Raw genomic sequence first — 11,427 nt, forward strand, 5'->3', positions numbered from 1 at the left:
GGGGGGGGGGAGGGGGGAAGAGGCAAACAAAGAAAAACACTGGGTTACCAGAGATGTCCTGACATATAATTACCAGCCATTGACAGGAAACAATCTGCCAATCAGCGGAGTGTGGACTGGAGAGATTTACAGCAGCTTGATGAGCTGATGAGTCGCAGGTGTGGACGGTGGTCTTCGGGGAGACAGCCAGACATGCTTTTCAGCAGCCTCACAGACAGAAAAATCACAGAACACATGTGGGCCAAATCTCTAGTGGAGACAAGAAGGAATCTTGGGAACAGCTTTATGAATTTTTGATTACTGTGACAAGGCAAAAACAGTGTTTGCACCTGGTTGCTGAGACAAATTAGGAAGGGTTTTTGAATGTTAAAGGGATAGTTCAGATCCATTTAACTTAAAGTCTGAGTCTGTTGAAGGTTTATGAACAACTAATATCTTACCTGTTGCAGATGGCTCTTTTAAAATCCTCAGTTTGGAGAAATACTGTAATTTGAGACCAGACTGACAAGCTAGGGCAGAGTAAAGACCAAAGTGGAATATTATATTCTTTATATGATTATATTCCTGATGTATGTGTACCAAGGTGGCACTAACAGTACTACAGCTAGCTGCTACTGCCACTATATGTGCGCCCAAATAATCATAGAATTCTATGGAAAAAAACAAAACTGGGGTTGTTCAAAGAGTTATCTACAACAGGTAAGATGTTAACTGTTTGCAACATTTCCTCAGAAACCCATTTTACAAGAGCTGAACGACTGCTTTAACGTCCTAATATACTTTTTGATGAGTGTCTAAATTACAGCATACACAAAAAGCATTAGTATGCTTTTTGCTTTTAACTTTCATCTAGTTTGACCAAAAAAAAGTAAAAGTTAATAATAAATATAAAATAGAACTGCAGCTTTAAAAATTTATTTAACTGCTTTAAAAGGCAATAATTACTGAGCCCTAGGAGCTTTTTGTCATCCTCCACATTTTCAGCCCATTTTTAGCACTTTGCGTGAAAGCTTGTTGCTTGTGTGTGTTTTTTCTTCTTTTTCTTCTTCTTCTTCTTTTGAAGAACTGATGATAGAAGTGAAAAAGGTTTCCTGAATCCACTCCTTACCTCGGGCTAAAAAAATAAATATATAAAAGAAAGAGCCTTTAATTGTAATGTGGAATCAGTTTTGTGCATACACACACACACACACACACACACACACACACACACACAGACAAAACTGACACACATTCTTCCTGCTTTAAGTGCGAGGTGTGGACAGATGCACCTCCCCGGAGGCGTTTCTGATTAACAAGCATGTTAAACACCCCTGGAACAGTGTTTCCTGTAGAGAAAAAAACAAACCGTACACGACTCATCTGTGTTTAAACTAAACACAAGCCTGTTGTATCCTTTTTAATTCCTCTCTGAGTCAAAGGTGTGTTTTCCTTTGTTCAACTTTTATTGCATGGTTGTGCTATAAGAGTAGCTTTACACTTTAGGAACCTCTCAATCTCTCCAGAATGAATTCTGATTTTAAGGAATGTGATTATTTGTATCCTTATATTAACCCGTGCTGCTGTCTAGAATAATATCCTCTGCTTTCCGACTTTTAGAGGTGTGTACAAATGAGTCTGTCGAACACTATGGTGAGGATGTGCTCCTGCTGCACAAATAAACTCATTATGGGGATAATCTGTGCAACAGTTTGGCAGCATGCTCCCACCGCCGATCCCATCATTTTAATAAGATGATTATTCCATGCAGGTGGATTTAATTAGGTAAAGCTGACCTGCTGGTAAGAGATTTTTCTTGACGAATGACGTCTGATTGAAGCCTTGCAGCTGTACAGTCTCCAGATGCTGCTTTATTGTTTAACACCTGACAGCTGGATTTATGAATGATTAATGCTGCTTTAAATATGTTGGACTGGAGCTGTGGTTGAAGTATGAATTTCTGTCTCATCTGTTTTTAGAGCATGACCTAATATCTGGATCACTCAGGGTTTTATCTTTCCAAAATGTTGTTGGTTTAGCAACCGATCCCTCTCTGTTCCTGTTTGTCTTCCTGGCTGTCCGCTAATAAAAGCTGCGAGTGTTTAAACTCTGGCATGCATGTCTTCGTACTGCGTATTATCTTTGAGTTATCTTCTAATTTATAGGAATTTGTTGTGTTGGCGCTCCCTGTTTACACAAGGTCAATGAAGGGGCATGAAGCGCTAAGGTACACTAAAAGTTTTTGCATTCTTTCAAATTTTTTAATTATAATTTATGGACTCTTTTTGATTTATTATCTCCTGCAGCTAAAAAGGAAAAGATAGGATAGGTGATAAGGCTTTTGCCCATGTCTGCCTGTTAGCAAAATATCTCACAAACCACTGGACTCATTTCATTGAAACTTTCAGAAAGTACAGCTGTTTAACTTTTAAAATCCACCCAATTCAAATTGGCTGCCAAAGTAAACTAAACTTAGAAAACACAAAAATATATAACTGGGTCAATATTACAGATAATGCACAAAAAATTGGCGTGGTTGTAGCTGTGAGTCATTCTCAACACACATTCCAAGTATTACTCATTGAGCAAGAGCTTTGCTTAAAACTCCATTAAGTTTTAGAGTCAACCCTGTTTGTTAGCAAAACATCTCATGAACTACTGGATGGATTGTAATGAAGCTTTCAGAAAATAATCATTGGATGTACATCTACATCTAATTATGTGGAAAAGCAACGCTTATTTGATTATATGAGTCAACTCCTTGTTTTCACTAACATTAAATGATGTAGGCATATGTCCAAATCTTGTGTATTATCCCTGCAGAATCAGTCAGCTGACAAAGGTTTTCACTCAGTGAAACTTTATATTTTTCTTCATGCATCATTTCCTGACTGCCTGTGTGAGAACCCGTGTGTAAAATCACAATGAAACAGATCCATTTCAAGAGCAGTCTGAAACATAAATCAACAGCATAAAGGCATATAAAAACTTTCTTTATGCACAGTAAGTACTTAATGAAACGTAGAGACATCTTAAACCTTCTACAGTAACAATTGCAGTTGTGGAAAAATTGTGAAGATGAATGGGTGAAAAGAGTGAGTTTCCTGGTTGAACACGTATTCGAGGGAACAAAGCAACAAACGACAGGTAGGCAGGATCACAGCAGTAAGATCTACTTATCCGAGATGTTTGCTAGTTCTTTTCTTTTCTGTCAAGTGGATAAAAAGCAGAATGTTAGCCTTGAAATCTCTGCTGTACAGAGACTGTTCATTGATCAGATCAATATCCTGCAGGTTCCTTGAGGGTATTTCTTTTGTGTTCTTTTTGTCCAGATCCTATCAAATAATCCTGCAGAATCTGTCTTTGGGGCAGGCTCGAATAAAATTGTTTTGTCTCCCACATTCATCTGATTTTAGGGTTTTATCTGACCAGTATACAACATGACACGATATAATACGATATAATAGGCAATCTCACACAACACAAACATAATCCATCACTAAAACACGTTGCACATTTTCCATTTTAAAAGATATACGGAATCATATGTAAAAGTTTAATTTAAAAAAGATGGTAAGACATGATGCATGTTTCACAATCCATTCAGGCTTTAAAAACATTATGTCAAATTTTGATTGGAGTGGGGACAGGAAATTTTTAGAACAATTCAGTCAGCATTTGGGTCTGTGTACCAAGCAACTGAATCATTCTGCAAATACATTTATAAATGTATTAATAAGCAATGATGGATGGATGGATATCTAAAAGCTCCTTCATTATTCTGTTAAGTTAGATCTGCAAAATGTATTCAACTTTTTGGTTCCCACGAGACAAACTGAACTGTGTATTATTATTGTTGACCCAATTAAATTTGTCTTGCAGTTTTAGTAATATGTTTAAACACCACACTTCAGCACATGCATAGATTTCTCATTATAGTTTATTAAGACCTAGAAATATTTGGTATTTAGTTGTGCATGTCTCCATATAATACTAGTGGAATAAAAATACCATTTCCAGCACAAACCTTGCTGTAAAGTTGTAAACTTCTCTGTTTAGAATAACTTTTTTGTTTTGCCAATGGCTACTTCTTGAATTGTTTCGAGCCTTTAACCTGGTCTGAGGTGGATGTACCATCTCACTAGCTCACTGCCGGAGGAAACGTGGCTCAGACCAAAAGGAGAAAGAGCTGAAATTCCCAAGGCTGTTTGTAGTCCAGTAATGATTTCCTGCTTTACATGGTAACCCCAGTCTCATTTTGAAGGTTCAGGAACAAATTGAGAATGAATCTTCTGAATCTGATCCTATTAAATGCTTATAACACAAAGAGAATGCAGAGAAGAAAAGAGAAGAGATACAAAAGCACTTTTGCCATTTCTCGTATCTGCCCTCATTTTTATTATTATTTTTTGTTCTGATGCTCAGCTCCAGTTCAATCCTCACAAGTGTAATCCTCTTTGCTGCATAATGTTCCTCTTTACTTTCCAGGAATTTGGTGTGGTCAGAGGTACTCTAATCCATTGGTTGATGCTTTTCATACTCACTGCATCTCTGTGTCTCTGTCTCTCTCTGTCCACCCTTTACCACTTTATGTCCATCAAACCTCCAACACCCACATCCCTCCTTTTCCCTTATCCCCTCTAACCCATATCCCTTTGTTTAAAAGAAGAGGTCCTGGACTATTTAACCCCACCACTGTGGGCCCGTCATCATCCTATCTTTCTTCCAGTGGACCATCAGCCAGTGGGAGTAGTGACGGAGGGTGAGATTTTTCGGTCAAATCTCCACTCAGCAGTTTCTCTGCTGTCCCTTGGCATCCTGCATGGTGTAGTCTATATGCACCTGAGGAGGCGTGAATGTCACTTCCAGCTGTTTTCTTGCTTTCTGTCGTTTGTCACGGATGAGGCGCCACCAAAACCTGCTCCTCTGTTGAAATGCTAATGAATGCCGAGCATGTGACAGTTGTTACCGCTCTAAAATTTCCTCTCCTCTCATTAGCTTATAAACAGATTTGCGGTACAGAGGAATTCTCCTTGTTATTCTCCTAATCACTCTGCCGCCTTCTTCTTCCTCATTTTCAGTTCTACTTTTTTGACACCTGGAACTGTTTTTAATTTTTTTTGACATGGCTCCACGAATGCAGCCCAAACGAGGCCATCGGTTTGAACCAGTGTTGTTGTCTTTAAAGACAAGCGAATCCCCAAAACACAACTTCCCGCTAATCTCTCCATCAGTGATAAAGGCGTGTTTGGAATGTAGCATAGCATACCTCTGTGGAGCTGACCCAATAAATCACTCCACTTTGCATCACTTCAGATGGGTCTCAGCAGTTCATTTACCGTACAGTAACTACCCTGAAGAGTTTTCCACTCCTGCTGCAGTAAAGGTTCCTTCTCTCCTATGGCCATTTCAGAAAGTCAATTGGTGTTCACATCTATCCGATATCTCTCTGGTTTTCCTTTCATCTGTGTCTTCTCTGTATTGTCTGCTTCTCTCTTTTTTATCACTTTAAAAACCACAATTGATATCATTTTTTTTCATAAAGATGACAGGCTGGCTGTGTCTTGTGATTGGCTTGTGCTCATTGCTCACAAAGCTTCCACTATCTGAGAATGCAATCCCTCATTTACATCTCTAAGCTGTTATTCAGTTCAACAGACAAGTGAAAACCTCTTTTTTTTCTGATGTGCCAGCAATGGACAGGGTTGCTATGGTTTTAGGCAATTGCAATAATGAGAATGCCTGTTGTTTACTGTGAAAATCAAGAAAAGGAAATTGATAGATGACTGTATTTTCTGTTTGTTTGGGTTTTTTTTTGCTTGTTTTCTTTCTTTTTATTTAAAGAAAAGTCAGGGGTTGTGTGGGTGTTTTTCTGCACATTAAGATGTGGAGGACACATTATTCTGTGGGAGGGTCAAACTGTTCTAGGTAAATTCTGTACTGTGACAATAACTGAAGAATTTACTGAAAAGCTTAGCAAAGACTTCAGAGCGGGAAAGTTTTACTTGATTTTTTTAAGGATCGCAATCATTTACATCACTCACAGTAAAGAAGAGTTCTGATCTTTTTGAAGTGGAGTGCTGTGGAAAAGTTACAAACCATTAATATCTTACCTTTTGTAGATAGATCTTTGAACAACCTCAGTTTTGAGAAACAGATTTTAGTTCTGACCAGACTGATGAGCTAATGGCTAGTATTTTATAAACCTATATATTTGAATCAATGTTGCATTGCACGGTTATTTAAAATGAATTTTTGTAGTCATTTGCTAATAGTAGCAGCAGCTGGCTGTAGCACGATCAGTTCAGCCTGGGGAACTTCCTGCAGGAATATCATAATATTTCTGCAGAAAGAACCATCGAAGCAACATCAATAGCAGTGTAAAGGCTTATAAAATTCCATTTGCATGAATTTCTACTAAAGTTCAGAGACTGGAGTTCAAACCCTCCTGTGGCCTTGGAGTCAAATTGACCCGAAGTTACAAGGGCTTATCTTCCTCTCTTTGGTTATGAGCACTTCAGGAGGGTTAGGTTAGCACCAAAGCACCTTGGCCATGGCCCCACTCAAACCATCTGTTACCTTGTCAGTCTAGTCCGAATTAAACTCTATTTCTCCAAATGGAGGCTGTTCAAAGAGCTATCTACAAAAGGTAAGATAGTAATTGTTCATAACCTTTTCACAGAACCCCACTTCAAAAGATCTGAACTCCAACAGAAGCACAAACACCATGGATTTTGTTGAGAGATCTGCAGTGTTCATGCAGTGTAATGTTTCACAGGGTTAGCAAAGACAAACAGGTTTGAATTTAAGCCGGCATAAGAACAACTGGGATCACTTTTATTGATCAAATTAAAATGGGATAAACATGCAATGATTGGACATGTAGTATGATGAACATATCAATAGAAAATGAAAATGTGCTGTTATTTTTATTACGTTACAGTTAAAATTGTGCTCCTTGTTATCCTGATTAAAGAAGTCGGTGAAAGAATTTGTGTCAACTTTTAGTGACTTTATTGTATCAACAGTATTCCTAAACTGACTCCTATATATTCCAGTACTTTGCAGTGATGAAACCTGTTTAACTCTGAGCCTGATGGCACTTCATAGGGTTTAACAGGCGGCATTCCACGTCCTTGTTGCATCCACCGATCACTCGGCCAGCACGGCATTTGCAGATCAGAAGCTTCTTTTAATAGAAGACGGGCTTCTGTGGGTACAGTATACAAACTGTGAATCTGCTTCGTCGTTCATCCAAATTAAACCACGGTGCCTTTTAAATCAAGGAGGTATGTAGCTCTTAAAGTAATCACCCTGCCATGTGTTCGCAGAGCTAAACGCGGCACCATTTATAATGTCGCTAAGCCGGGATGGACCCACTTGTGACACACAGTAGGATCAAGTCTCTTTGTTATGGTTGTACTTTATCCCTTAAACAAAAGATAATCTTGACATTTCCTAGAGCATCTGAAGTTATTCTAGTGTCCTGACGTTTTTTTTATGCTTCGAGGCATAGCTCTGATCTAGGGAAGTAGAGTTAAGTGGAAAGGTTTATGAACAAATAATATCTTACCTGTTGTAGATAGCTCTTTCAAAGGGTTTCAGCTTGGAGAAAGAGAGTTTAATTCTGACCAGACAGAGGAGCTAATGGCTAGACCAAGTGAGGCGAAGACCAAAGTGGATTGCTGCCATTCTAAATTGACTCCTGTCTCCGAATTTTGTAGTAGTTGATACAAACTGTTTAATAAACCTTTGCACTGTTGTCTGTTTTGCTGCTGTGATTTGCATTTGCAAATACCCATATAATCCTATGTAAATAACTTTTGTAATATGAAACTGACAACACTGTTAGCTAATTTAGTTCATAAAGTTTAGCCCGTAGCCTATATCACTAGCCAGTAGCTTTCCAGTCAGACCACGCAGTAATCAGCTGTGTGGAGGTTGAAGAAACGTAAAGTAAGTTTTAAACCTGTTAAAACCATGGCGCATCTCTTTCTGACCAATAATCAGACAGAATAGAGAAAAAAAAATACTTAGAGTCATATCATGCTAATTAGAAATGCAACATATCCCACAACTTCGTAAAAGATTGTAACATAAGTCCCTTTATGCTGCTCTTCCTGGAGCACATTCAGGTGTGTAAGACACTGTGTGAGCTTTTTGGGGGGGTTAAAAAGACAGTTGGGCTTAAATTGAAGTGAATTTGGCCTAAATGTGAACGTTTTGTAGATGTGCATACTTGGTTTTAGGTCTGCATTTAGCCACAGTTGGTTTAGAAAAAAGAAAAAAGAAATAAAAAAGAATGATGTCAGTCAGGATCTAATTTGGGTTCTCTGTATAACAAGTGTCATTTTCTGCAACCCTTACATGGCTTTAGCTGGGTGAACTGATAATTACATTTACATGTACAGTATACTTGGTTCTGATCTCTCACTTGGTGCTCGTGACCCCAATTATCACTTGGTTTATGAACCAAAATAAGCCAGTTTATTAAGACCATGATTATGCAGGCACCCTTAACTCCCCCCACTCCTCCCTTGGTGCTTTTGTAAAACAGAAAACATCTACTGACAGGCACACCAGGTCTGTCAGTAGAAGGGACTGTGTAGTCCCAAACAGAAGAACTACTTTTGGTCAGGCAGCCTTCTCGGTGAGAGCTACTTATACCTGGAATATTCATCCTAACGGAGCTCAGGGAGCATAACGCTCACCTATCTTTTAAAAGAAATTAAAAATTATGGTTGAGGGATAGTCAAGTGTGTGATCATTTGGTCTGAAATTTTATTTCGATTTTTATTATTATATGCTAATTGTTTTTTTAATTGCTGTAAGCACTGTATTTTAATTATTGTAGTGCTCATGTCATCTGCCCGAGAGTCTACGGCTAAAAATTAGCCTATTTGGCTAAGCTGGCATATTTACAGAAATGTTTATTAATGTGCACTGTCTCTATATATTTTAAACAAACAAAACACATAAAATAATGCTAAATTATTACAAATAATGTAATGCATTTTACTATTTTTTTTTATCTCCTGTAACAATTATAGCAGAATTTTAGCAATCAATGAATTTAATTGATTTCTGATGATTATCTTAATCATCAGAAATCAAATCCTTGATATTTCAACATAGATACTGACCCCAATAATGAGAACCACTAATTTTAAATGCATGCTTTGTCTCAAACACTAACACACTGTAAGTCTTTAGCTCTGTAGTCTTGGTCATTTGAAAGTGTCTGGACAAGATATTAAAAACAGGAAGCCTTCTGCACATCACTGATGCTTACGTGAGTTATTCCTAACATTTATGAGTCTCGACTTTTCAAACAACCACAAGCTATACAGGCCTAAATGTTAAATAAAATAACATTAAGAGACATAAAGATCAGAGTGATTTCTTATCCTCCTCCAACAGTTTTCTCGATGACCCAACGCCTACATTTGCAGAGAAGTGCAGTGGATGAAAATACACATTATCTTATTACAACTTACAGCAGTGTGTTTTTATGCTATAGGTCAAATATTCACTGTGCAAAAGCTCCCTGTAGGTTTGGATGGTAAGCAGCTAATTATTCCCATTGCTGTGAATGAGATGTGCTGCTGTGCTTTTGGCCTGATGGAGTGAATTCAATAATTCATATAAGCAGGTCTGCACTTTAAAAAAAAAAATTTTTTTTAAAGCAATGTATTACAGAGTAGCCTGCAGTTACAAAAATGATACAGGCAGAGAGAGTTTTAATTTCCATTTTTTCTCCTGGAGCAGTTTATAAGATTTGGTTTTCTCAGGACGGATATAGTGCGGCAATTCACGCAGGTTATCACAGAATTAAAGAGGAGACTAGAAGGTAAAACGTGTTCAAACTGAACCACACCTGCCTTTTTTTAGGGCTCCAACTTATCACATTTCAGAAGGAGCTGGAGTAGGTGTGAAACTGTGTTATGGAGGCATTTTATTGACATTCAGTTGGACATTTTGCTATAGATTTTCAAGTGCAAAGTAGCGTAAAGAATCCTTGAGCACTGGTTTAAAAAAAGAGCATTTTCTAACAAATATACTATATTGATCAACAGTCCTATTGTTTTATTTTTTTTTATATAATTGTATCTTTTTGTTTACTCTGTTTTAGTTTATGCTTTTGGCTTGTTTCATTTTATTAAAGACAACTTGGTCCAAATTATGCCATTTTCAATGTGCCTTATGGATACACTGAAACTTAGCTGATTAACCCTCCCAGTCAAAGCAGGAGGGTCATCAAGAAAAGCTGTTGGAGGCAACACTGAGGCTGTTAGATTATCATTAAAAAAGTGAAGAAGTGAAAAATAAAATATAAATGTTGGGTCTTAGAGGAATATCAGAACAGATTCCACTGCTGGCACAATTTCCTAATACTTACTGCTGTTAATACTCTTCTGCATTAGGAGCTAAGAGGCAGTCGTTTTCCCAGCTACTAAAGCAGATCCTGAAATACAGTTTGACCAGTTTTACAGAGGTCTTATTATAGGCACTAATGGTGGTCGTTTGGTTCCATCTCAAAAGTTCCTCTTTAGTTCTGAAAGCTTTCCTTTTCTTCTTCTTCTATTTGACACCAGCACAAAAAGTCGATGCTATTAGTAAGTGATAAAAATAAAGTGCTTTTGTTCATCATTAGTTGATCTACAGAGAAGAGAAACAATAATATCAGTAAATTTCACTCCATAAACCCTTGACATTAAAGGATGCTCTGACTTGTCAGGAGGTACACAGGTGTGGTACACTCAAAAAAAATAAAAATAGGTTGACTAGTGAACATTAAAAAATATGTAATTTCAGACATCTGGGTTAAATCATGTGCTTTATTTTTACTATGGCTTTGTCTGATTCACTTTGACTGGGTACAAGATATATTAGTCCATTCAAAACATAACCTAAAATTAGTTCAACCAACGTTGTTAGATTGAAAACGAACAGGAATCTGTCCTAAAGGATTGTTAACCCAACACATGCAGCATAATATTACTTTATAACAACATACATGTTTAATTCAGAAAGTAAATCCTTTTCTAGAAAGTTTTCAGTTATTTATTTTTTTTCACTTTCATCCAAGTTATTGTTTTAGGTGTCATTTTTACAACCAACCAAATCAGTTTTAACAAACAACACAATATATTTATGTTGTTCAAGCATATTTTTCTTTAAGTCAATTAAAAATGTGCCTTGTATTTATTATTTTTTTGTTTTCTTTTTGAGTATACAGTCAGTAAGCAATCCCAGTGAGACAATATGCACAACTCCACCACTTATTTCACTTATTTCACTTATTTCACTTATTTCAAGTTTAATGACAGTTTTTTCAGACAGAAACATGGTTGCGCCATGGGATCTCCAGTGTCTCCGATTGTGGCTAACCTCTACATGGAGGAAGTGGAGCAGAGAGCCCTGAACTCCTTTGAGGGAGCTACACCA

The 11,427-nt window shown here is 37.4% G+C and overlaps 1 protein-coding gene across 6 annotated transcripts in view; it reads left to right on the forward strand.

Moving 5' to 3' along the window:
- The window catches only part of npnta (nephronectin a), a 70,918-nt gene that overhangs the window by 33,629 nt on the left and 25,862 nt on the right, over positions 1-11,427 (forward strand). For 2 of the 6 annotated variants that reach the window (XM_025006108.2, XM_025006124.2), the window contains one exon: positions 4,646-4,741. The exons of 2 other annotated variants lie outside the window; for them this stretch is intronic. In XM_025006108.2, the coding sequence (XP_024861876.1) occupies positions 4,646-4,741 (96 nt within the window). The remainder of the gene's footprint in view (positions 1-4,645; positions 4,742-11,427) is intronic. 2 more of the 6 variants (XM_037974653.1, XM_037974654.1) reach the window with 1 other exon arrangement.

This window comes from Kryptolebias marmoratus, linkage group LG3 (genome assembly GCF_001649575.2).
Source record: "Kryptolebias marmoratus isolate JLee-2015 linkage group LG3, ASM164957v2, whole genome shotgun sequence".
Taxonomy (NCBI): domain Eukaryota; kingdom Metazoa; phylum Chordata; class Actinopteri; order Cyprinodontiformes; family Rivulidae; genus Kryptolebias; species Kryptolebias marmoratus.